This window comes from Pelodiscus sinensis, chromosome 1, assembly GCF_052426305.1.
Source record: "Pelodiscus sinensis isolate ZL-2025 chromosome 1, ASM5242630v1, whole genome shotgun sequence".
In the NCBI taxonomy this organism is placed as follows: domain Eukaryota; kingdom Metazoa; phylum Chordata; order Testudines; family Trionychidae; genus Pelodiscus; species Pelodiscus sinensis.
The window spans coordinates 194865980-194888974 of record NC_143052.1 but is presented as its reverse complement, the minus strand read 5'-3'; the positions used below and the strand labels follow the sequence as shown (position 1 = coordinate 194888974).

Genomic DNA, 22995 nt, shown 5'->3' with positions numbered 1-22995 from the left:
CACCCTCTCCACCCAACTCCTGCTTTTAGAGACCTCTATCCTGTCCCCCCTCCGTCTCCTCTTTTCTATGCTGAAAAGTCCCAGCCTCTCTTCATATGGGACCTGTTCCCAACCCCTGATCATTGTAGTTGGCCTCCCCTCTCCCACCCTCTCTCTTCCCCCTCCCACCTCCTTTTCCCAGTCTGCCCCAGTTTTGTTCAATAAAGACAGATTCCATTTTTGAACACAATTGTCCTTTATTTTGTACATCAAGAAAAGGGGCTAGGGAAGGGTAAGTGGAAGGAGGTGAGGGAGGAATGGGGTACGAGCCCCCGATGGGGAGGACTGGGCTGGCTCTGCAGGCTTCTGGGTGTGGAAGCTCTCCTGCAGCCCCCCAATTGCCCCCTCTCCCCAGATGGCAGCCTGCGGCGAGGGGTGTGATGTGCCCAGTGTGGGTACTCCGGGCACTCCAAGCCAGAACTGCTTTGCAAGCGGGGAACCCCTGAGAACTGTCTGTCCGGGGTGGAGGTCGGGTCCCTTTAAGCACAGCCCTTGGCTAGCCTGAGACAGCATCTCCATGCTCTAAGTCCTCCTCTGATGCCCTGCCGGCACTGCTTCCGGCCATCCTTAAGCCCGGTTCAGGGTCTACTTAATGTGGACATGCTAGTTCGAATTAGCAAAACGCTAATTCGAACTAGTTTTTAGTTCTAGACGCGTTAGTTCGAATTAGCTAAGTTAGTTCGAATTAGCGCTGTAGTGTAGACGTACCCTAAGAGTGTCAGAGCTAGATACAGGATCAAAAAGATAGTCTGATGTGCTAAACTATCTGTTCAATCTTGTATTTAGTTATTTCTCTGATATGTGTGAAGAAGTCCTGATTAGTCAATTTTTGCCCTAATCCTTCAGGCTTTACTCAAGCAAAACAAACATCTTTGTACATATGCAAGTTAGAACTATTTAACTTGAGTAATCAAAAGAAAAAATGAGAAACTTGCTCCTGAGGGAAAATGTATCATTTTCATTTGCTCTTCTCCCAACATTTTCCCATGCAGTACATACAGATCTCAACATGAAGTAAGTTTTCCTGTAGGCATAATTTATGTGTGCGGTTGGCTAACTGAGAAAATAGGTTACACAGGTGACAATAATGTGCTGCTAGCAGGGAAATTTTACAAGGCACACTATTGCTCTTGCATTCCTGAAGATATGCCTGCTTGGCAAACCCAAAGCTATTATTTTCATTTCACAACACATTAAAAGATTTATCTGGTGTTACTCAGGTCCTTCACTCAAATCATTTTTGTTTTTCTTCATTTAAATAATTGCTCTGGGGTGAGGCTGGAGATGAGAGGTTCGGTATGCAGGCTGCCCCGGGGAGTGAGAACTACCCCAGCCCTCTCTCACTTCAGCAGCTTGGGGCCAGATGAGAAGTGCCTGTCCATCACTGCTGCAGCTCCAGCAAGCACAGCTGGGGAAGGGGTGCATGTCCCTGACACAAAAACTCTTAAATATATCATAGCTAGCTGCCCCTTTTTCTGTCTTCACCCTCTGCTGCCCCAATGGGGTTATATCTGTCCCAGTTCCTATCTCTGGCCCCTTGCTACCCTCCTATGGTCATTCTGTACAGTATAACTGTCTCTGCTTTCCATCCCCTTACTACCCCCATGTGGTCATTATATAGCGCAACCTTCCCTTTCTATTTTATGGCTACGTCTAGACTGCAGCTCTTTTCTGGGATCGGAAAAGCTATGCCGCATCCAAGGAATGCATCCACTTTTCAAAAAAAAATTCAGACAAGCAGATGCGCTCTTTTGCCATCCCTCTAAACCTCGTTTTACGAGGAAGAAGGGATGTGTTGAAAGAGGAGGTTTTTCTGAAATTTGGCCCCGTGTAGATGTGCCAAATTTTGGAAAAGCCTCTTTCAAAAGAAAAGCAGAAAAAGATAACGCAAATTGCTGTTTGCAATTTGCATATCTTTTTCCAACTTTTCTTTGTAGTGTAGACATAGCCTATGAGAATCAATCCCATTCCAGTCCCATCCCATTGTCCTTGCACAACCAAACCCTGACCTTGCTTTAAGTTATGATAAGAGGAAGCTGCCTACCAAATTTGGTGGTCCTAGCTCTTACCGTTTACGAGGAGTTCTTGAACAAACAGACGGATGGATGAATGGACAAAGAGAAACTCTCTCAAATATGTAATAGATTAAATTACCTTCCTATTTAATATTCTGTTCTGTCATCAGTCAGTAAACCAAATCAGAAATTCGTATCAATCATAAGTGCAAAGACTTCACCTGAATGAACATGGTCTGAAAATTAATTTCAACTAAACACTGATATAGCTGTATTCAGCTGAAGTTTGTAACAACCGAAATTCTGACTGATTATCATTTAGGGATGTCAGAGTTTAACTGATCAAGCAATAAACTGATGCTTATCAGTTTCTGTTACTGGTTAAGCTCTGCCCTTGTGAGGAGCTGGCTGTCCCAGGCTTCAGATGCTGTAGGTGTGTGCCAGCTCCTGGCTGCTGGGAAGCTGACTGTCCCATGCTGTGCATTCTGCCAGGCCTACTCCTGAAGTGCCAGCTCTGCTCTGGGGAAGCCGGCTGTCCTTTGGACTCCACAGGTACATGCCAGCTCCCGGCAAACACTGCTGGCTAATGGCCCTGCTCTCAGGGAGTGGAGCCAGTGCCCCAGGAGTGGGGCTGGCAGAACCCACAGCTAAGGGCAGCCAATTCCCTACAGAGGCAGCAAGGAGCCAGCGTGTGGTGGGAGCCTGCTGGCTCTACTGTAGAGGCCACAGCATTGGGCACCTGGCTCCCTAGGAGCCACACGGGGCACCCCTCCACCATCCCTCTCTCCCTAGTCTCATTGGTCATACAGCCCCAGGTAAACTGGTTAACCATGGAACTGTTAGGATTTTTAACAGTTACATGATTACTGTTTTTAATTTTTTTTAACATCCCTATTTTAACCTTGGCTTACTGTTCAGGAAATCATCACAGTGTACAGCAAAATTAATCAAACCCATGGCTTTGATTTAACTACAAATAAAGGCAGTCTTGTAAATGCATGCACTCCTTTCAAGTTAAACTGGTGCATAAGTATTTGCAGGAGTGGGGCCAAATTCACAATTTTATGTTTTGTTTTATTTTATTTTAATTATTAAGGACTTAGGGCTGCAACATATTCAATGCTGCCATCCAGTGTAATAGCAATATAAATGGATGGCCACTGTGTTGCAGAAAATGCCCAGGGGAACCAATATCAGCTAAATTACAAACAAAGTACACACAAAAATGTAAGAAGGTGTAGAAAAGTCCCATTTTGTTTATGGAGATTCTCTTTTCTTTTTCTGTGGGGAGGAGAGGACAGAACTAAGGCTTTAATCTAAACTTTTTGGGGGGACCTAGATCCAAAAAGTTCCCCAAAGAGAGACTGCCACTGTCGGTGAGTACGGTGGGAGGCCAGACCTCTCCTGTGGGCACCATGCCCCTCTACTAGTTCCCCTTGGACACCCAGAGGCTCTGGCCCTGCAAGCTACTAGCCAGTTCCTTGCCCCTCCCACTCATAGCATTTGGGGGGCATGTGCCCCCTTATGCCTTCCCACATATTTCCCCTGCTGGTGTCGCTCAACCCACAGGAGACTGATAAATACAAAATGTAAAGTTCTGCATATTGTTACTGGGACTTTACAGGCAACTCCACTGCCATGGCTACCAATACTTAGTAAGATAGCACTGCCCTATGTTCGCCATGAGAAAACCTCTATCATGCTGCTGGCCAAGATCTGGGAGAACAGTGATCTGCCTTTGTACACAGACTTCTTGAACCACCAGCAAGCCTGTCTTCTAGAATCCCTTTATAGTCATTTATGCTACTACAGGATATGACTGAAATCTGATTGGCGCAATGAGTGGTCAGCAACAACCATCATTAGTCACTCTTTTGCCAAGGACTCAACCATCTGTCCACCAGGACTTGATCTACCAAGACATCTGTGGCCATCTCTGAACTGATTTCAAACAGGACAGGGCAGCTATGCAACCAATCTCTTTAGATTCGGTTTTTCTAATCCTCTGCCATGCAGCTGTAGTCAGTTCAAACTTGCATATCCTTGACAAATGCCACGTGACTTACTTCAGTGGCAGGCTACCCACTCTCTACCTGTAGTTAATGTGTCAGCTTATGTGCAAAAATATTTTTTAAGAGTGCAAAGTATCAAGGCAGAAGAGTCAGAAAAGATTACAGGAAAAATGAAGAGGTTTACTAATACCTAATTCAATAAGCTATATCACATGCAAGAAAGTTTCTAGCCACATGCTTTCAGGCATCTTACTGAACAAACCACTGTGACCACTGGCCCCTGCCCTATCTCCCCAGCTCTCCCATTGTGTGGCTGCTGGCCCCTGCCCTAGGCTAGTGCCCCCCACAGAGTACCAGGGAACTGGGTAGCATGTCCCCAGCCTTCCTAGGCCAGAGCAATGGGGAAGGGGGCAGGCAACACTGCTCTAGCTCCCTCCCCCCAGCCCCAGAGCACAGGTTGTCAGGCAACCTGGCAGAGCCATCTCACTTCATGGCCTACAGTTTGGTGGACTCCCCAGCAAGCGCCTCAACCATCCTATGGATGGGACCTGCAGGGTACTTAGGCAGCCCAGGGGATTATCTGGGGGGCTTGGTGCAAGGTAGTGCAGGGGGGCCCGACCCCTACTGCTCACCATGGTAGCGGGGTGAGTGTGGAGTAGGTTTGATCCTTGCAGCTGCACCTGCCAGGCCCCCCAGTAATCCCCTGGCTCATGTCACTTACGGGAGGGGACTTGGGGCGAGGGGTAAAATGGAGGCAGGAGGGGGTGGGCTGGTAATGTGGGCTTCTGTATTAATGGAAGCTTCAGGGGGGTAGCCGAGTTAGTCTGAGCAGGATAAACCGGAAAAACAACCAATGGTCTGGTAGCACTTTCCAGGCGAACAAAACAGGTGGAGGGTGTCCGTGTTAGACCTTGCTGGCAATCAGTTACGTTGAAATGGTTTGAGTGGTTTATTTGTGGGTTCGCCATTTTGTTTTGTTTCGAACCACAGGCGAGCCTCCATTTTGATCAGTCCTCTTCCTGGCTCCTGGAGAAGGCGGGGAAACCGGGAAAGAGTGGGAAAGTGTTGCTAGGCGACAGGAGTGCATGGCTAGGGGGCGCTCAGGGTGCTTGGGGCTCTCTCCTCCTCCAGCCCCTGCACTGAGCGGGCTCAGGCAGCTGGGCTCTGGCGTGGAGTGTCAGTCGTGAGCAAGGTGGGGTGACACCGACGGGGTGTTCGATTACCGGGGAGCACACGCGGCTCGTCGGACGAGGCAGGGCTAACGCGCCTGAGACGGCACCAAGGGGCCAGGGTGGTGCTGAGTGAGGGCCCAGCCTACGCCCCTACTGTGGCTGAGTCGTTCCCCATCCCTGTCATCCGGAGAGGAGACTTGGAGTCAGCTGTCCCTGGAGCTGGGTAAGACAGGAGGCCTAATTTCGGCTCCCCTCCTCCGTGTGTTGTGTGTGACTCCTGCAGTTTCCAGACCCAGTTATTCTGTCCTTCCCTAGATGAAGTAGTTTCCTTCATAAGTTTGTGTGTGGACTCCTCATTCGGTGCCCTGGTAGACATGTGAAAGGGGTGAGAACCAGCGAGGAGCTTGTCTCTGGAGTCCTCCTTTCTCTTACTAATCTGGCAACCGCGGCAGGACCCCAAAACACATTTGTGGGGGGCTTTTCCTGTTCCCCTTCCCTGTGCTTATCGCTCTTTCCTATCTTTTCTATTACGGGTTTCTTTTTTGGTTCATTTGGTCTTGGAAACTGGGTCCCACTGGACGAAGGCTGTGAGTGTAATACCTGAGCGAGAGGAAGAATGTCTGCCTGTCCCTAAGTGCACTCGGGACTTGGGAGTAGCGGGGAAGGTGGTCAAGCAGCTGGCAGTGTGGAGGCCGTTGAAACCCCCCTGGGGCAAGACACAGAGGCTAGTAGCCAGAAAACCAAAACGATGAGCACCAGAAGCAGAGAGGAGTCTCTGTGCTAGCTGCTCAGGAGACTGTTTTGGGACTGTTGAGACCCCATAGAGGAATTTCATCTCAGGGTTCCTGTTGGGACGATTTCCAAGGGATCCGGGCACAGCGAACGCCCACTGGAACTTTTGTAGTTCCAAGCCTCTTGTTGGATGGGGGTCAGCAGAAAGGCAGGTAGCCGGCCTAGCTAACCAGTACAGAGCCTTTTCTGAGGGCGACTAGCTCCTAGGAAATCTAGTGGGTTAGAGTGGTTGGGCAGCTCAGATACTGGGAGCAGCAGCTGTCAACTCTAGAGGGTGAAAGAAATGCTGTAGTTCCAGTGCAGAGAGAGACAGAGGGCGCCCAAGTGCAATCCAGCAGCACAGTGCAAGAATCACATTAGGGGTCAGAGAGGCAGAAAACTCTTCAGTGATCCCAACTGTAGCAGTGCTCAGCTCCCTAAGGGGAATTAATACCCCTATTGGCTGAAGGTTTGCTCAATTAGTAGTGACCATGTGCACGTGGGCAAATTGTTTCAGGCCAGGGTAGAAGCCCGAGGGGAAATTGCCCATTCATCAGGCAATTTATAAGTTGGCAAAAGGCAAAGACCCATGGAGAGAGGGAACATTCCAAGGACGAGAGGTCTGGAACACTTTGCAAAAGCAATTGGCAAAATTCGTGGCAGGACAGCCACGGCTCTCAACAAAAGATCAGAAAAGAGCCTTATTATATGGCCTCCTTTCAGCCATGGAGGAATTAGTAGAAGCTGTGGCTGAGCAGGACCGTCAAATATTAAAGGCCAACACAAATGTTAGCACCAAAGAGGCTGAGTTGGATAAGCTCCATTCTAAAATCAATGCGCTTCAAGAGCAAGCCATGGCATGTGTTACTCAATCTAGTCGGCTCACAGTGCAGGTTCAGGACCTTACTGTGTCCAAAAAGGATAGAATAATGGCCTCATTAAATATCCAACTTGAGGAATCTCAAGCAGCTTTGTGTAAGCTAATCAAAATTATGCAGGCTGAATAGTGATAGAGATGCTGCCGTGTTAGTCTGGTCTAGCTGAAACAAAAGACAGAACTGTGTAGCACTTTAAAGACTAACAAGATGGTTTATTAGATGATGAGCTTTCGTGGGCCAGACCCACTTCCTCAGATCAAATCAGATCTGAGGAAGTGGGTCTGGCCCACGAAAGCTCATCATCTAATAAACCATCTTGTTAGTCTTTAAAGTGCTACATAGTCCTGTATTTTGTTTCAGCTACAACCACTATAGTAACTCGAGATAGGGGCAACCAGCAGAGGGTGGAAGCAAGGCATGAGAGCAAGGTGTTTTCTCCTGAATAGGCACAGGCTCTAAGGAAGTGACTGGACCCCCAACTCGTGAGACTGCTGTAGATTGGATGGCAAGGATTTCAGCCATCCCAAATTTAGTGGTGGGGGATATAGCTGCTCTTGTCAGGGAATGCATTAGGTCAGAGGAATATCTTGGGCTCCCAGAAGAGATACAAACAGCTAGTGCCCCTAATCCTGTGGCAATGTATCAGGGTGTCTATCAGATGTTCTTTCCCCAGAGTAGTCGGCAGATTCTACTCCGAGAGAATGGAAGAACGCCCAGAGCAATATGTAGGAAGGAAGAAAATCTTGTATGTGCTAGCTGGTGGACTACACTGGGACTCCACTGATTTTAAGGAATCGGTAGTTCAAGGGCTGAGCCCTGCTCTTCAAATTGCTGTGAGGACCCTTGAGCCTCATGCTCTTTCCCTGGGTGAGCTGGAGGCAAAGCTCAGGGAGGGGTATGAGCTTCAGAGGGGAGCTTTCCCAGTTGGTCCTAAGGAAAGGAAGGTTGCAACTTTAATCCCTGCCAATGGGAGAGGTAACAACTCTATAGCTGGGAAGCGCAAAGGAAGTCCTAGAACAGCTTCAAGGGGGCAGGTCATTTTCAGAGGTGCACCATCCAATCAAAATCGACAATCTGTCCAGAAGCCAGACAGTGATTTCAAGGTCTTTCGTAGGCTAATATGGAACCAACTGCTAGGTTATGAAAAGAAATCTGACATTGATGAGCTTCCTACCCCTGAACTTAACCAATGGTTGGTGTCCCATCAACAGTGGGTTGGAAAATCTTCAGGGGACGATACCCTGAATTTGTTCTGACTTTCCCCTAACTTCCCAGCCACTCTGGGCTCCGCCAATTTACATAATGATAACTGGGGTCAGCTGGTTGCAGTGGTGACTATAACGGGGAGGTTTGGGAAATTTGTGCAGGACAGGTTAGTGGATACTGGGGCGGCATCAGGGGCGGCCTGTCCATATGGGTGAACTAGGCGGTCGCCTAGGGCGCCAAGTTAAATGGGGCGCCAAATGGTGGTGCAATATCATTGAGGGGTTTGGAGGTGGGGGCGCCGATTGCATGGTTCGCCTAGGGCGCCAGTTGCTGGCAGCTAGTCTAGGGCTGCCCCTGGGCGGCATTATCTATACTTTGCTGTGAAGGGGATGGTGAGGCAACTGCTCTTCCTGTGGCTTCCCACCTACATGTGGAAGGCTATGCAAGAGGGGATGGCATGGCCATACCTTTCACTAAACTTGTGAATTATAAAACTGGAACTTGGGAAATAAAAGCTTCCTTTGGGGTTCACCAGTTGGAAGGAACTGGTATACCCAGTATGGGTATTGACATCATACAAAGACTTGGGGTGATGGTGGATTTGCCAAATCTATGACTCCCTTTTACAATGGACCAAGTGGAAACTGTGGTGCCAGCTTCCCACCGAGTTGCTGCTATCAAAGCCTTGGAGGAATACCATAAACCTCCTCAGGAGCCTGAGGTCGAGGCAATCTTTTGTAAATACCGAAGTACTTTTGCCAAACAAACTGCATTGTGGCCTGGTGCATGGAGCGGTCACAATACCTGGACCGGATCCTTGGCTGCTGAAACAATACAGATTCCCTGAAGAAGCAATTCCCAGTGTCAAAAGGGCTATTGCATCATTAGAAGACCAAGGAGTGTCATTGCATCGTTAGAAGACGAGGAAGAGCCCTATTGTACTGGAATTATACAGTCACCTACTTAAGAGATAGTGCTTGCTCCAATTTATTTATAATCTAAAATCCCAGTCCCACAAAAATTTACATGTGTTTAAGCATGACTCAGCTTATAAAGCCCCACTCCTGTATATGCTTAACTATGTCAATAATGTTTAAGGTCTTGAGTAGTCCCACTAACTTCAACAAATAAATTTACACGTGTTAACATTTAAAGACCTAGAGCATCACTCACCCTCACTGGTTTTCTAGACTGGGCAACATGGCTGACCTAGGTTTAAGAAACCAAGCAGCCCAAGACTCAGCTGTTCCTTAAGGAAAAATTTTTACCCAGATGAACTTGGTTCTCCTCACTCCCATCTGCCACAGGCACCCTGCCACCTCCCCCCTGCTGCCATAGGCACCCTGCTGCCCTGCTCCCTTTCTAGATGAGCGCAAGCATCCCAGGCAGGATCACAGAGGACTGATTACATTTCACACAAGTCGCATGCCCTGGCATAACTGGTAGCTCACAAATCCTGGCATATGCAAGGTACAAATCTATTCAATCTATAGTTGAATTCATAGTAGTGTAGAAAATCAAGGTTCTTGGCCTTCTGGAGGCATCCCACAGTGCTTCTCGTTGACCACTTTAGCCAGAACTTGCACCTCTACTGCACTCCAGGGGCTCGTCTACATTGGCCCCTTTTCCGGAAGGGGCATGTTAATTTCAGAGATCGTAATAGGGAAATCCGCGGGGGATTTAAATATCCCCCGCGGCATTTAAATAAAAATGTCCGCCGCTTTTTTCCGGCTTTTAGAAAAGCCGGAAAAGAGCGTCTACACTGGCCCCGATCCTCCGGAAAAAGCGCCCTTTTCCGGAGGATCTTATTCCTCCTTCAAAGTAGGAATAAGATCCTCCAGAAAAGGGCGCTTTTTCCGGAGGATCGGGGCCAGTGTAGACGCTCTTTTCCGGCTTTTCTAAAAGCCGGAAAAAAGCGGCGGACATTTTTATTTAAATGCCGCGGGGGATATTTAAATCCCCCGTGGATTTCCCTATTACGATCTCTGAAATTAACATGCCCCTTCCGGAAAAGGGGCCAATGTAGACGTAGCCCAGGTGAACAGGAAAAGTTCTGAAAAAGTTTGAATTTCATTTCTTATGTGGCCAGTGTTGCGAGCACACTTCCTAGTGGGTGTCACACCTGAGGAGCACGCATGGCCATGAATTCCAACACTTCCATGACTTCCAGTATTTCAAGTACCATGATCTCCAGTTCCCATGGGTGCAGAAGAGTGCCAGCGTGGAGTGTCTGGGTTATCTGGGACCTCATAAAGACAGGAGGAGAGGAATCCATTCTCTCCAAGCTCCAAACCAGCCAAAGAAACACAGATATTTACAAAGATCACAAACTGCCTGATGGCCAAAGGATACTTCATGGATGCCCAGCAATGCAAAGTCAACATAAAGGAGGTGAGGCACTTGTACTAGAAGACAAAAGAGGCAAATGGATGGTCTGGTGCATCAATGCAAACATACTAGTACTACGGTCAGCTGCATTTGATTTTGGGGGGGACACAACCAAATTCCTGACCCTGACCATGGAGTCCAGATAAGACACTCCTGGCATCAGCCTGGAGGACAGTGTTGGGGCACGGGAAGAAGGAGGAGGAGGAGAAAAACGGCCAGCCAGTGATCAGCGAGAGCCAAAAACTTTTTATCATATTGGAGTCAGTCCCCTCCTTCGAAGTCATCTCCCAGTAGAGCACGGATCTCTGGGTCGACACTTCTGGTGAGTTAACCCACTTATAAGAAAAAGATTGTGAAGGCAATTCAGTGTGTTGTGTGCCTACACAGCTTAGGGTGGCCAGAACAGCTTTTAATGTGTCTGGAGATGGAGTGAGAATTCTCCCTGCACATCTCCATGAAACTCTCAGATAGATAGGCATTCTTTGATCTTTCTCATAAGGTTTCTGGGAAGATCAGTCTTATTCCATCCTCCACATATGCTACCTTCCCATGCCAACCTGCCAGGAAGAGGTCTGGTGTCATTGAACCACAAAGCATTGCAGCATAAGGCCCAGATTTCTGGTCACATTCAGTCAGCATCAGTTCCCTATCACTCTTTGTGATTCGGAGAAGGCTGTTAGCACTCTCCCTGGGAAGCCATGTGACACGGGGAAGTCACCCTGCCCCGTTTCCTTCCCTTCCCGCCTGCAGGCTCAGAAAATAGCACTTTCCCAGGAAGCCACACGTGCTGAACAACATGCTGTCCTGTCAGCATGACTGGACTCCATCCACCCCTTCCACCTGCAGGCTCCTGCTGGATGGGAAAATAGCACTTTCCCAGGAATCTGCGTGTGCTGGACACTACCATGCCCACCCAGCATGACTAACCCACCTGCAGGATCATGACCTGGCAGCTCCTTACCAAGCCTGTCTCCGTGCAAGTCCAGAGGTTCATTTGAGAGCTCTGCTGTGTATTAGGGATGTTAGATTATCGGGTAACTTAATAGTCATGTAAACACATGAATTCTTATCAGCTACATGACTATTTGATAGTCCCCAGGGGCAGGACTGGCAGCCAGTGGGCTCTGGCCCCACTCCTAGGGAGCCCCCTGTCACTGTAGTAGCCCCATCTGTAAGGGTCCAAGATCCCCACAGACAGAGGCTCCTGAGAGGTCTGGGGAGGCTGCTGCAAAGCAGTCTCTGTCCGTGGTAGCCCCTGTCCATGAACAGTCCAAACTCCCTGCAGACAGAAACTGCTCCACCTCCCTCCCACAGAGCAGCCTCTGTCCTCAGTGTAGGTTAGTCCCCGTCCTGTATAGGAATAAGTTATATAAGTATAAACAGATATATTTCAATATACTTGAATCCCCACTGTGTGTGTACCACTTGAATTATACCTGTATTGTTAGAACAACGTTTTGTGGGTAGACAAGGTCTCCTAAGTGTGTGCAAGATTAGGCCAAAAAGTGTGAAACATAGTAAATACACAGTTATAAAAAGGTACAGCTAATAATTTGGGAGCTAAACTACATGATGGTTGTTTTCAAAATATATTTTTTGTAAATATAATAAATAAACTACTCTGTACTTTAAAGGATTTGAAGTAATGACCACTGGAAACAAATTCAAGAACTCTGAACTGATATTACTGTGCGAATGGGAAGAATGCCTTTTTGTAGGAAAATGCATGGAGGAATTTTGTGATCACATTGCAGAACACCTGAAAGCGTATGAACAACATCCTCTGGCAAGAACAGGTAATATTCACTAAACAGATAATGTTGCAGTTTTGAGGATTTTTGTACTCTATAGCCCTGATCTTGCAGAGTCACTGTGCTGGTAAACTGAAGTCAATGGGACTTGTATGTAGGTGCTGGTCACTACCTGCACAAAGTTACTTGAAGTAGGGATGTTAAGGACTAGTCGACTATTTGATAAGCAAATGCTTATCAGATAGTTGACAGGATAGTCAACTAGTCGCTTCCCCTCTCCCCTCAAATAGAGTCAGCAAGGGGGAGATAAAAACAGGAGGTACTTCAAAGCGGCAGTGCCGCACGGAGCCTGGGGTCATCTGGGGACTCCCCAGCTGATCCTGGGCTCTACGTGGTGCTGCCCCTTTGAAACGCCACAGTGGCGTTTCAAAGGGACAGCGCTGTCCTATCGACTAATCGATGCAAAAATGCATAGACTATTCGATTAGTCAGTTACACAATACTTAACATCCTTAACTTGAAGGACTGGAGACTATTTTTGTTTTTTCTTCACATCTGAGATTTCTGGTTTCCTTTTTGTTTTTTCTAAAGCTCTAGTACTAAAATAGAAATAATGCTAATATACGTGAAGTCATGAATCCGAAGATTTAAATTAAATTTCTTCTTGAATTAGGGCTAAAGTGGGTTTCTTTAATTGAAAGTGTGTGTTTTTTAAAATTTAAATTAAAAAATAATTCTTAGATTTCTGGAACTTAAGATTTCTAACTGTAAGGTGGAGTTTGGACAAATCAACTTACAGAAACTTGTCCTTTCGTTGCTTTTGTTGAAACTTTTCTGTGGCTAAATAATCAGTATTTGCTTGCTGCTTTTCTGTATTTTACGGCTTTCATCTAATGGTATTACAGTTTAGTTACAAGAAAAACTCAGAAATTGTATCCCCCCCAAAATTGTAAGCGGTCTACATAGATTGTAATAGCAATGATACAGTAGATACTCTTAATATCACTTTTGTAGCTCTTGTTATTTTCACGTGTTTAATTTCTGGTGTAGATACTAAATTAAATTTGTTTAAAGGTACAGTATATGGAGAGTAAAACTGAACCAACATCAACAATATGCCTCCTCCTATCCAGTTTGATGGTATTTTAGCTCATACATAAATAAAAAGCTAATTTTTACAAAATTCTGTATCTCTCCTCTGAAACCACTGGGCTTGTTCTGTGTGGCTTTGGTACTGCAAAATGAATAATTCTGTGATGTTATAGCTATGTGTAACCTACTGGACATTGGAATAGTGATAGAGATGCAGCCGTGTTAGTCTGGTCTAGCTAAAACAAAAGACAGAACTATGTAGCACTTTAAAGACTAACAAGATGGTTTATTAGGTGAGGAGCTTCTGTGGGCCAGACCCACTTCCTCAGATCAATTTGTGGAAGAAAATTGGCATGACCATATATACCAAAGTGATACAATCAAAAAAATGAACGCATGTGAAATTGACACATCAAATTTTAGAACAGAGCGGGGGTGAGGGGGAAAGGTTAGTGTCTGTGAGGTAATGACATTAGGGGTGATAATTGGGGAAGCTATGTTTGTAATAGACACTCAAATAATTCCTGTGTTAAGTTTTGTTTTGTTGTCTTAATACATGGGCCCTATCTTGCAATGGGATCTGTTTGCACCTACATGAAGTTCATTTCAAATCTAGCACCCCTGCCAAATTACTGGATTAGAACAAGTAGGCAGAACAGTGTGATTACAAACCTGCACACTAAAAATACTGATAGAAATGTAGCAGTGTTAGTCTGGGGTAGCTGAAGCAAAATGCAGGACAATGTAGCACTTTAAAGACTAACAAGATGGTTTATTAGATGATGAGCTTTCGTGGGCCAGACCCACTTCCTCAGATCAAATAGTGGAAGAAAATAGTCACAACCATATATACCAAAGGATACAATTAAAAAAATGAACACATATGAAAAGGACAAATCACATTGCAGAACAGGAGGGGGATGCGGGGGAGAGGGGGGGAAGGAAGGAAGGTAAGTGTCTGTGAATTGATGATATTAGAGGTGGGGAGAGTGGGATGTTTGTGAGTTAATGGTATTAGAGGTGATAATTGGGGAAGCTATCTTGGTAATGGGTGAGATAGTTCAAGTGTTTGTTCATTCCTTTTTGGAGAGTGTCGAATTTTAACATGAATGACAGTTCAGAGGATTCCCTTTCAAGTGCAGATGTAAAAGGTCCTCTAATATCATCAATTCACAGACACTTACCTTCCTTCCTCCCCCCCCCCCCCCCCGCATCCTCCTCCTGTTCTGCAATGTGATTTGTCCTTTTCATATGTGTTCATTTTTTTAATTGTATCCTTTGGCATATATGGTTGTGACTATTTTCTTCCACTATTTGATCTGAGGAAGTGGGTCTGGCCCACGAAAGCTCATCATCTAATAAACCATCTTGTTAGTCTTTAAAGTGCTACATTGTCCTGCATTTTGCTTCACTAAAAATACTGATACAGAAACTGGTTGCTCAGTATTCTTAAGTGGCCTTTTGAATTTAAGACTTACAATGTAAAAAACTCAAGTATTGTGCAATACTCAAATATCCAAACCAATATGATCTGAAATAGATGTATCCTTCTTTCTGCCTTGGAATTTTGTTTGTGTTTCCATACTTGTCCAAAGCCTCCCAATATTAGACACAACTGAGCAAAAAATCAATTAGCTATTTGATTCTTGGTATTCGGCTATTAGATCCAAATCACAAAAACTAGTAGTCTCACCCCAGGGATAAAGAGCTTTATAAGTTTCACCATTTATTGTCCAAAATGTGTCCTTGCATTCATGCTGATGCCAATCCTGCCAGGAATCTGGGGATTCTTCCATGTTCTTCCTGTACTCACTGAGGAGTACAGGATCTTTTTAAACGGGGCATTTCAGTCAAAAATGCCCTGTTTAAACTGCTGATTTTTTTCGAAAAGCTCCATTTCGAAAAAAAGTGGCGGCTGCCATTATGCAAATGAAGTGTGGGATATTTAAATCCAGCTTCATTTTCACTTTCAATACGTCTAATTTACATCCCTCTGCTGACAGATGGGTGTAATTTAGACGTAGCCTAGATGTTATTCAGATATTCTAGGAGGGATGTAAAGGAGTAGTTGACTAGTTTACTACTCCTCTTCCCTCCTGCTGCCTCTGATTCAGAGGCACCGTGGATGGGAGGGGAAGCAGGAGCCAATGCTAGGGGGAACTGTCTTAAAAGCCTGTTTCTCCCCCCCCCCCAGCACCCTCTCTCCATGGTGCCGCCCGTCCCTCCTCCCCTGCTTCTGCCTCTATCAGAGGTGGCATGGGCCGCGAAGCAGACCCTGTTCTCAGCGACACAGCTGCGGGCAGGGGCTGCTTCACAACAGTAATCCCTATTTGTGGGAGGTCCAAAATCCCTACTGGGACCTCCGTGTACAGGGCTGCTGCTGGCTGGGCAGGTAACCTGGCTCAGTTTTGGCTCACGCCAGGAGCGGGACCAAACAGATCTGCAATTTAAAACGCAGTAGGATCCAGGGGTGAGAAGCACAGCAGGGTTTGTTCCTGCACCCGGCATGAGCTGGAACTGAGCCGGGCTGCCTATCAACTAATCAAGTAGTCGATACAAATTCTATCAACTACTTGGTTAGTTAAAATACCTGAATTTTAATATTCCCAATTCTAGGTCAAGTGCTTTCTTTCTGGGGATAATTCCAGTTTTTAACTTATTGGAAATACTAGAATTATCAGAGTTTTGAGAGGGTGAAAAATCTTGCTCATTGCTGAGGCTTAAAATCTTTAAAAGCGGCAAGGAGTCCTGTGGCACCTTATAGACTAACTGAAGTATTGGAGCATGAGCTTTCGTGGGCAAAGACCCACTTCGTCAGATGCAAGACTCTTGCATCTGACGAAGTGGGTCTTTGCCCACGAAAGCTCATGCTCCAACACTTCAGTTAGTCTATAAGGTGCCACAGGACTCCTCGCCGCTTTTGCAGATTCAGACTAACACGGCTACCCCTCTGATACTTAAAATCTTTAGATACCTAATTATTTGAATATAGCCAGTATTCATCACTACTAGTTTTGCTTATGGTTCAGTAGATCATCTAAAATTTAAACAATAGTCATCTTTTGGTACCTTCTTGGAGATTGTCACACACAATCTCTAACTTAATACAGTATTCCATGAATTATTATTTCTTTTTTTGTGTGTTTAGAGCAGTACCAGTGTTGGTGGAGAAATTGTGAATTTTTGGCTACAGATTCCAGAGAGCTTGTAACACATGTAAATTTTCATAGTTATCACACCAAGTTGAAATTTTTAGGCTCTCAGTTAAAGGCATCACACCAAGATTGGCCAGCATGTTCCCAGAACAGTCATACCCAGAATCAGATACCAAGGATTTCAGAGATGTTTGTTTGCCATTGGGAGAATTGCAATGTAAGTGAAGTAAATGTTATTTCCTTTCCTGTCTCCTATCTCTACCTTAATTTTCTCAGAGCTAGAACCTAGAAAAGAGAGGATTCACTACTGTTTTTTTTAATCATTTATTATTGCGTGGTGTTTCTTTCCATCTTTGTTAGCTGAAATGGTAATTATTGTGATATTGTTTACCAAAGTATATTCTGTATATAAACACCATTTATTTTAGCATCTCAACCAATTTACTTTAAATGCAAATATTCTTCCTTTTGTTAGAACTATATTATTTTTCCCCACTGCACTACTTTTTCTGTTTTAGAAATATACATACAAAATTGTAAAGAAACCAAAAATATTATAAACTAATGAATATGCCGTCAACAAGAAAATCTGATGTTTTCTCAGATATTTCCAGCCTTTTAGTGATTCTAGAACTGGAAGGCTCAGGATATTTGTTAGTGAACCTTTCATCATTAGATCACTAGTTCAAATCTGACATAGCTTGTAGCAACTGAAAAAAAGTCAGCTTCTGATTAAGAATGTTAAATATCGAGAAATGTATTAGTTGATGGATTTTCCATCGACTAGTCAATAGGCACATCTGCATTCCTCCTTTGAAATGTACAAGAGCCTCCACTGGGGCTCTTGTACTTTCCAAACGAAGAATGCGGAACTCTGCATGCAGCCTGGGGCTAGTGGGAAGTCCCGCTGACTCTGGGCTGCACACGGTGTGCTGGTTTTGAAATGTACAAGAGTCTCCAGTGAACTCAGAGTCCTCCGCTGACCCTGGGCTTCATGCTGCACTGCCACTTTGAAATGCCACACGGAGCTTGGGGTCAGCTGGAGATTCCCTACAAGACCCAAGGCTCTGTGCAGAATTTCCCCAGAACCCAGAATCAGCTGAGGACTCCAAAATATATAAAATTAACTAATGGTCTCCTTCCAGCTACTACTGGACAATGTTTGTACCAAGAATTGTTTGCAGTGTTATTGTAACCATGTTGGTTGTTAAAGAAAAGCCCTGTGTAAGCTTGATAACTTGTCTCTCTCACCATCAGAAGTTGGTTTAATAAAACTAACCCCACCTCCTCACCCCCTTGTCTCTTTGTAACAAGAGAACCCCCATTACATTTTAATACTGATTAATACCCTCTTTGTCAGTGTTGGTATGGTTGGAACTATGATTCCTCATAGTTGGTAATGATTGAATGGGCTCTAAAACTAAGCTATCTTTTGTCCTTGAAGTATTCATCTTAGCAGAGTGGAAAACACTCTCTCTATCACCTTTGCCCCCCCCCCCCCCAATTCAGTTTTGTCCATGGGTAGTGGGTGTGATCTTTATATCAACTTGCAGGACTTCAGCCGAATGATCTACATCAGGGAGAGGATTCTTTAGGACCGGGGTGGGCAAACTATGACCCATGGGCTGCATCCAACCCACCAGCAATCATAATCTGATCACAGCCATCCCTAGAGGAGTGTGGAGCCTGGGACACTCCTCCACACCAGAAACCCCCCAATCCTACCTCTGTTCTGCCCCAACCCTATCTCACTCCACCCTAACCACTCCTCTCCCAAGTGATACTGGGAGCTTGCAGAGTGGAGAAGGGCCAGTTGCTGTGCTGTAGGCCCCTGCGCCACCCATGTCCTGCATCCCCTGAAGCAGGGAGCGGAGCAGAGGCACGCTGGTCATGTTTACACCAGCCCCTGTTCTGCCCAGGCCCACGCCCCCTATAAGCACAGGTCTCCCTGAAGTGTGGAATGATTGTCTCAAACCATCCAGTGGATGGGATGGCTCTAAATATGACCCATGTGGCTCCTATGCTTTGAGGCAGCCAGGGGGCTCAGCATGCTGCTCCCACCCTGAGCACCATGTCCATAGCGTCCATTGGCTGAGAATTGTGACCAGTGGGAGACTGTGCAGTACACAGTCTCCTGTTAGCAACTCTACATAAGAGTTGGGAGAGGGAGACGGACATGCTGCTACTTCTGAGAGAGATTGCACCCCTGAGGCCCCTCCTGCTCACAGAACCCCTGTAACCCAGACCAAAACCCCCATCTGCACCTCAGCCCCATCCCAGAGTTCACATCCTCAACCAGAGCTGTCCTTCCCGCCCCAACCCTGATCCCCACCCACCCTCTGAACCCCTCTGACCTAGCCCAGAGCACCCTCCTGTTCCTAAACCACTCATCCTCAGTCAGACCCCAGTTCCTGCACCTCCAGCTGGAATCCTCATATACCCTCCCCCCCCCCACACCAACCCCCTACCCCACCCAGCCTGGAGCCCCCTCCCACTCTCTTAAACCCTCAGCCCCAGCCCAGAGTCCCCTCCTGCATCCCAAGCTGGCATATGCACCCTCTTTCACACCCCAACCCCAATTTTGTGAGCATTCATGGCCCTCCATACAATTTCCATACCCTGATGTGGTCATTGGTCAAAAAGTTTTCCCACCCCTGCCTTAGACCATGCCCTTTAAATTGAGACTACTAAGCAAGGTAAACTTCAGACAACCTTCCTTCACTACTACCGCTTTTCAAGGATTATTGCCCCTTTTCAGATTGGTTTTCATGAAATTTACAAAGAACAATCTTTTACTTAAACTGTTTAATAACAGGTAAATTAAAAATAGATAATTGGATTAAAACAAAAGACTGAATGCAGAACACAGAAATGCTATAAAAGTCAAACTCTGCAAATCTCATCTGTAAAATTAAACCCAATACACTTACATTTCCAAATGAGCTTTTTCTCCCCTCCCCACCACTTTTTTTTGGCTCTCAGCCTTTCAAAGTTACATGGTTTCAGGATTCTCAAGTACCTCTTCCCCTCAGATTTCAGTCGTTTCTCATCTGACCATTTTTCATTTTAAAGATGTGCCATTTCTTGTTGAGATTACAAACAAAGATCCTTATTCTTCAAAAACATTGAGGAGTCCTGTGGTACCCTTAAAGACTATCAGATGCATCTGACGAAGTGGGTCTTTGCACATGAAAATTTATGCCCCAATAAATCTATCTTGAGGGAGTGCAATAGTTTCCATTCTCTGTACAATGGCTATTGTCCCATATTTCTATTACCTCCAGCACTAGATAGGGGGAATGTTATTTCCCAATTTCCTCCCAGGATGTAGTGTTTCTCAAGCCCTTTGATCTTAGCCTGCCTAAAGGGTGACTAGATCCTTGTCTGTGTGTCGTCTCTAACCTGAGAAGTTAACCTAAAAAAAGTTCATCCACGTAGCTATGACTTGAGAAGATAGACATCTTGCCAACTAAACTGCATGTGTGGCTCATGAAAGCTTATGCCCTAATACCCTAATACATGTGTTAGTCTTTAAAATGCCGCCAAATTCATTGTTTTTTTCAATCCAGAAAGTGTGTTCATAGGCTACCTAACGTGTGGAAGGGGGTAGGTAAGAAAAAAAACTGTGGTTAGGACACTCCCTTATGTAAGCGGGGGAATGGTCCTGCTATTGTGGGGAACTTTCCTGGCTTCTATACCACCCCGGTGAAGTGGACCAGCGAAAGGATCTGAGTCCCCACTCCCACTTCCTTTACCACACGGTTTCCCTGATCCTGAGGGCTCCCCCTCCACTCTCCTGAGTAGCAGAGTCCTCGAAACCCCGACAAGGCAGGGCCCAGGTTTCCTGGGGCTTAATCCCCGACCTTGTAGTCAGTAGGGGCAGGAGTTAGGGTGTCCCCACTCCGAAGTGCTCTCTGCACGCTTTCTTGGCCCAGTGATCATTTCATAAGGTTCTAAGCAAATACAGTTTATTAAACATCAACTGATTAAAGAGAAAAGAATAAGAAAAAATGAGAATGGTTAAATGAGAACACACAGCCCTGCTCTGTAGCACAGGGACATCAAAACAGCAGCCTGCAGAGTGTAAGGACAGTCCACAGTCTCTTCCTTATAGGCCCCTTAAAGGCCCTGGATGTGCTGCAGGGGGGCTGCAGGCTGGACACGCTTGCTCTGGCAGTGACCACACAGCCTCAAGCTCTAAGTGGCCAGACCCCTCTCCCAGTCTGGCCTGCTGGGCCTCTTGGCTGGTGATATGTCCCTGCCCAGAGCCTCTCCCCGCACTTTGCTGGTCCCAGCTGCTCACCATACCCAGCTGCAGGCTGTGCTGCTTTGCCAGTCTCCAGCTCCTTGCATTGCTTCTCTATTCCTTTTGGCTCTCTGAGCACTGCCAGTCTTCTGCTCAAAACAGGGTCTGCACTGCTTGGGCTGTGTGTGCCTGGCTCTGTTGCTGCAAAACTGCCCCTCAGCACTGCTTGCACTCCTTGGGCTGTCTGTGTCTGGCTCTGTTGCTGCAGGACTTCTTCTCCACACAGCTTGCTCCTCTTAGCTGTCTCTCAGCTCTCTCCTTGCTCAGAGAGACCCAGAACAATCCCAGCTCACAGGGAGGACGGGGTCTGGCCTCTTGCTTTCCTCACTGGCCTGTCCAACCTGTCAATCAGGCTGAGCTGGAGTGTTGGCTGCTTTCCATTATCTCTGGGGTCTGTCAGTCTCAGGGCCCTGATTCTCATGGACCCTTTTGATACTGGGAGCTGGCAAACCAAAAACTCCCACAGAGTTTTAGTAAGGGGCTAACAGTCCTCTTACACTTAGAATACTGGAGACCAGCAGTTCCAGGCCCCCCTTGAACTATATTGATTCTCACTGTTTTTCTGACTCAATTAATATTCAGTTATTTAAAGTGGAACAACTTCAAAAGAAAAGAATGAGGGAGATTCACATGAGAATAGTCTAGTGATTAGAACATGTATCTAAGAGGTGGCAGATCCCTGTTCAAATCCCTTTTCACTGAGCAAAGGGAAGACTTGAACTGGGGTTCTCTCCCACCGTCCCCACTATTTCTATGCAGAGTTGGTGATCTCAGTTTGTGGGTCACAAGCAGAAATAGACTCCTCCCTGCAGCCCAGAATTAGGTGTTTACCTCCATGACAAAGAGGAAGCTTAGATATCCTCTCATTGGCATCTCCCACTGACTAGTGCAAGCAGTTCCCTGCCCAGTATGCTGAGTTTTGTGGATGACCTTAGGCACCTATCTCTCTTTCCATTCATTGTATAGGGAGCCCCCTGTGGTTATTTCAGGATTTATAGATCACAGTGTTGTTCTTGTGGTTTTCTAGGAAATTAAGTCTTTTTGTGGGTCTGGGCCCAGTATGTGAAATATAGAACCTTTCACAAATATTCATTTCTCTTTAAAGTTAAAAACCAAAACAGATATAAATCATTACTGTATCATAAGTTATAATTGGTGGTGTAGCTTTGCTGGCAAGTTCCGTTTTCCTTGAGCCTCATACCTTAATGGAGGTTACTTTTCCCACAGTAATTGTTGTTTTTAAAATATACAGATTAACAAAAAGTTTTTGTGTCTATAGTTGCTAGAACTCATCTTGCATTTTGCTAGGCTTTTAATTTTAAGAAATACTAATAAAACTCAGAGATATCATATTTATTTCAGACCAGAAATCACGAGCCTCGCTGCATGTCAGGAAACCTGTTCTCTTTTGTAGAATATGTAGGAAAAAAAAAAAACCTTAACATTTATGAGAGTTGTTCTGAGGGGAAGTAACTTTATTTTCAGTTAACATATAATTAATTCTTATGAGTAATTGGATTTTGTATGTTTTTTTCACTTAAGACAAAATAGGCCCTTTACTTTTATTTATTTCTATATGTAGTACTTCACTAAATCTTTCTATATAATCTTTCTATATAATTGTATTTATTAAAACAGTGTTTCCCAACCTGGTAATCAGACTAAGCTAGTCCAGAAAGGTGGGGTAAAATGTAAAACAAAAGCGAATAGTAATGCAGGCAGGGAAAGCTTCTAACCTCTTCCATTCCCATTGCAAATGATCTCCTGCAGCTACAGATAAAATCCTCCTTGAAAATCACCCGCTTTGCCTCCCATCTTCTGTGGTGGCTCCTAATGTATCAAGCTGCAGATTGACTCAGTGGTACAAACTATGTGGCTCAGGTAGCAGACTTTAACCTTTTCTCCATCTCCTCTACTGCAGCTACATTTAATCTAAAGTTACTGAGATGATATGCAACGTGCCCCCTGTAGGCAAAATGCACTAGTAGGTTTCTGGTGGGTGAGAGAGTATAGAGGGGAAGGAAAAAAAAGAAACCACAGAAAAAGCAGATACAAGAAAAACAATTTAAAAAAAATTAGAACAGGTAAAAATGAAGAGTCAGTGATAATAATGACAGAGCATGGTGCAGTGAGATGGTGAGGGCTCCTATTGGTTAACCCATCAGAAGAAGGGGCTTCCACAAAATAAGGTCTGGAGCCATTGAACTAAA

General features: G+C 45.6%; 1 protein-coding gene across 1 annotated transcript in view; it reads left to right on the top strand.

Moving 5' to 3' along the window:
- The first annotated feature begins 4961 nt into the window (after nucleotides 1–4961).
- The window catches only part of LOC112547000 (histone H4 transcription factor-like), a 29759-nt gene continuing 11725 nt past the window's right edge, over nucleotides 4962–22995 (top strand). The window contains exons 1-3 of the mRNA XM_025188403.3: nucleotides 4962–5461; nucleotides 12116–12277; nucleotides 16473–16696. Of these exons, the coding sequence (XP_025044188.3) occupies nucleotides 12127–12277; nucleotides 16473–16696 (375 nt within the window). The 5' untranslated portion in view covers nucleotides 4962–5461; nucleotides 12116–12126. The remainder of the gene's footprint in view (nucleotides 5462–12115; nucleotides 12278–16472; nucleotides 16697–22995) is intronic.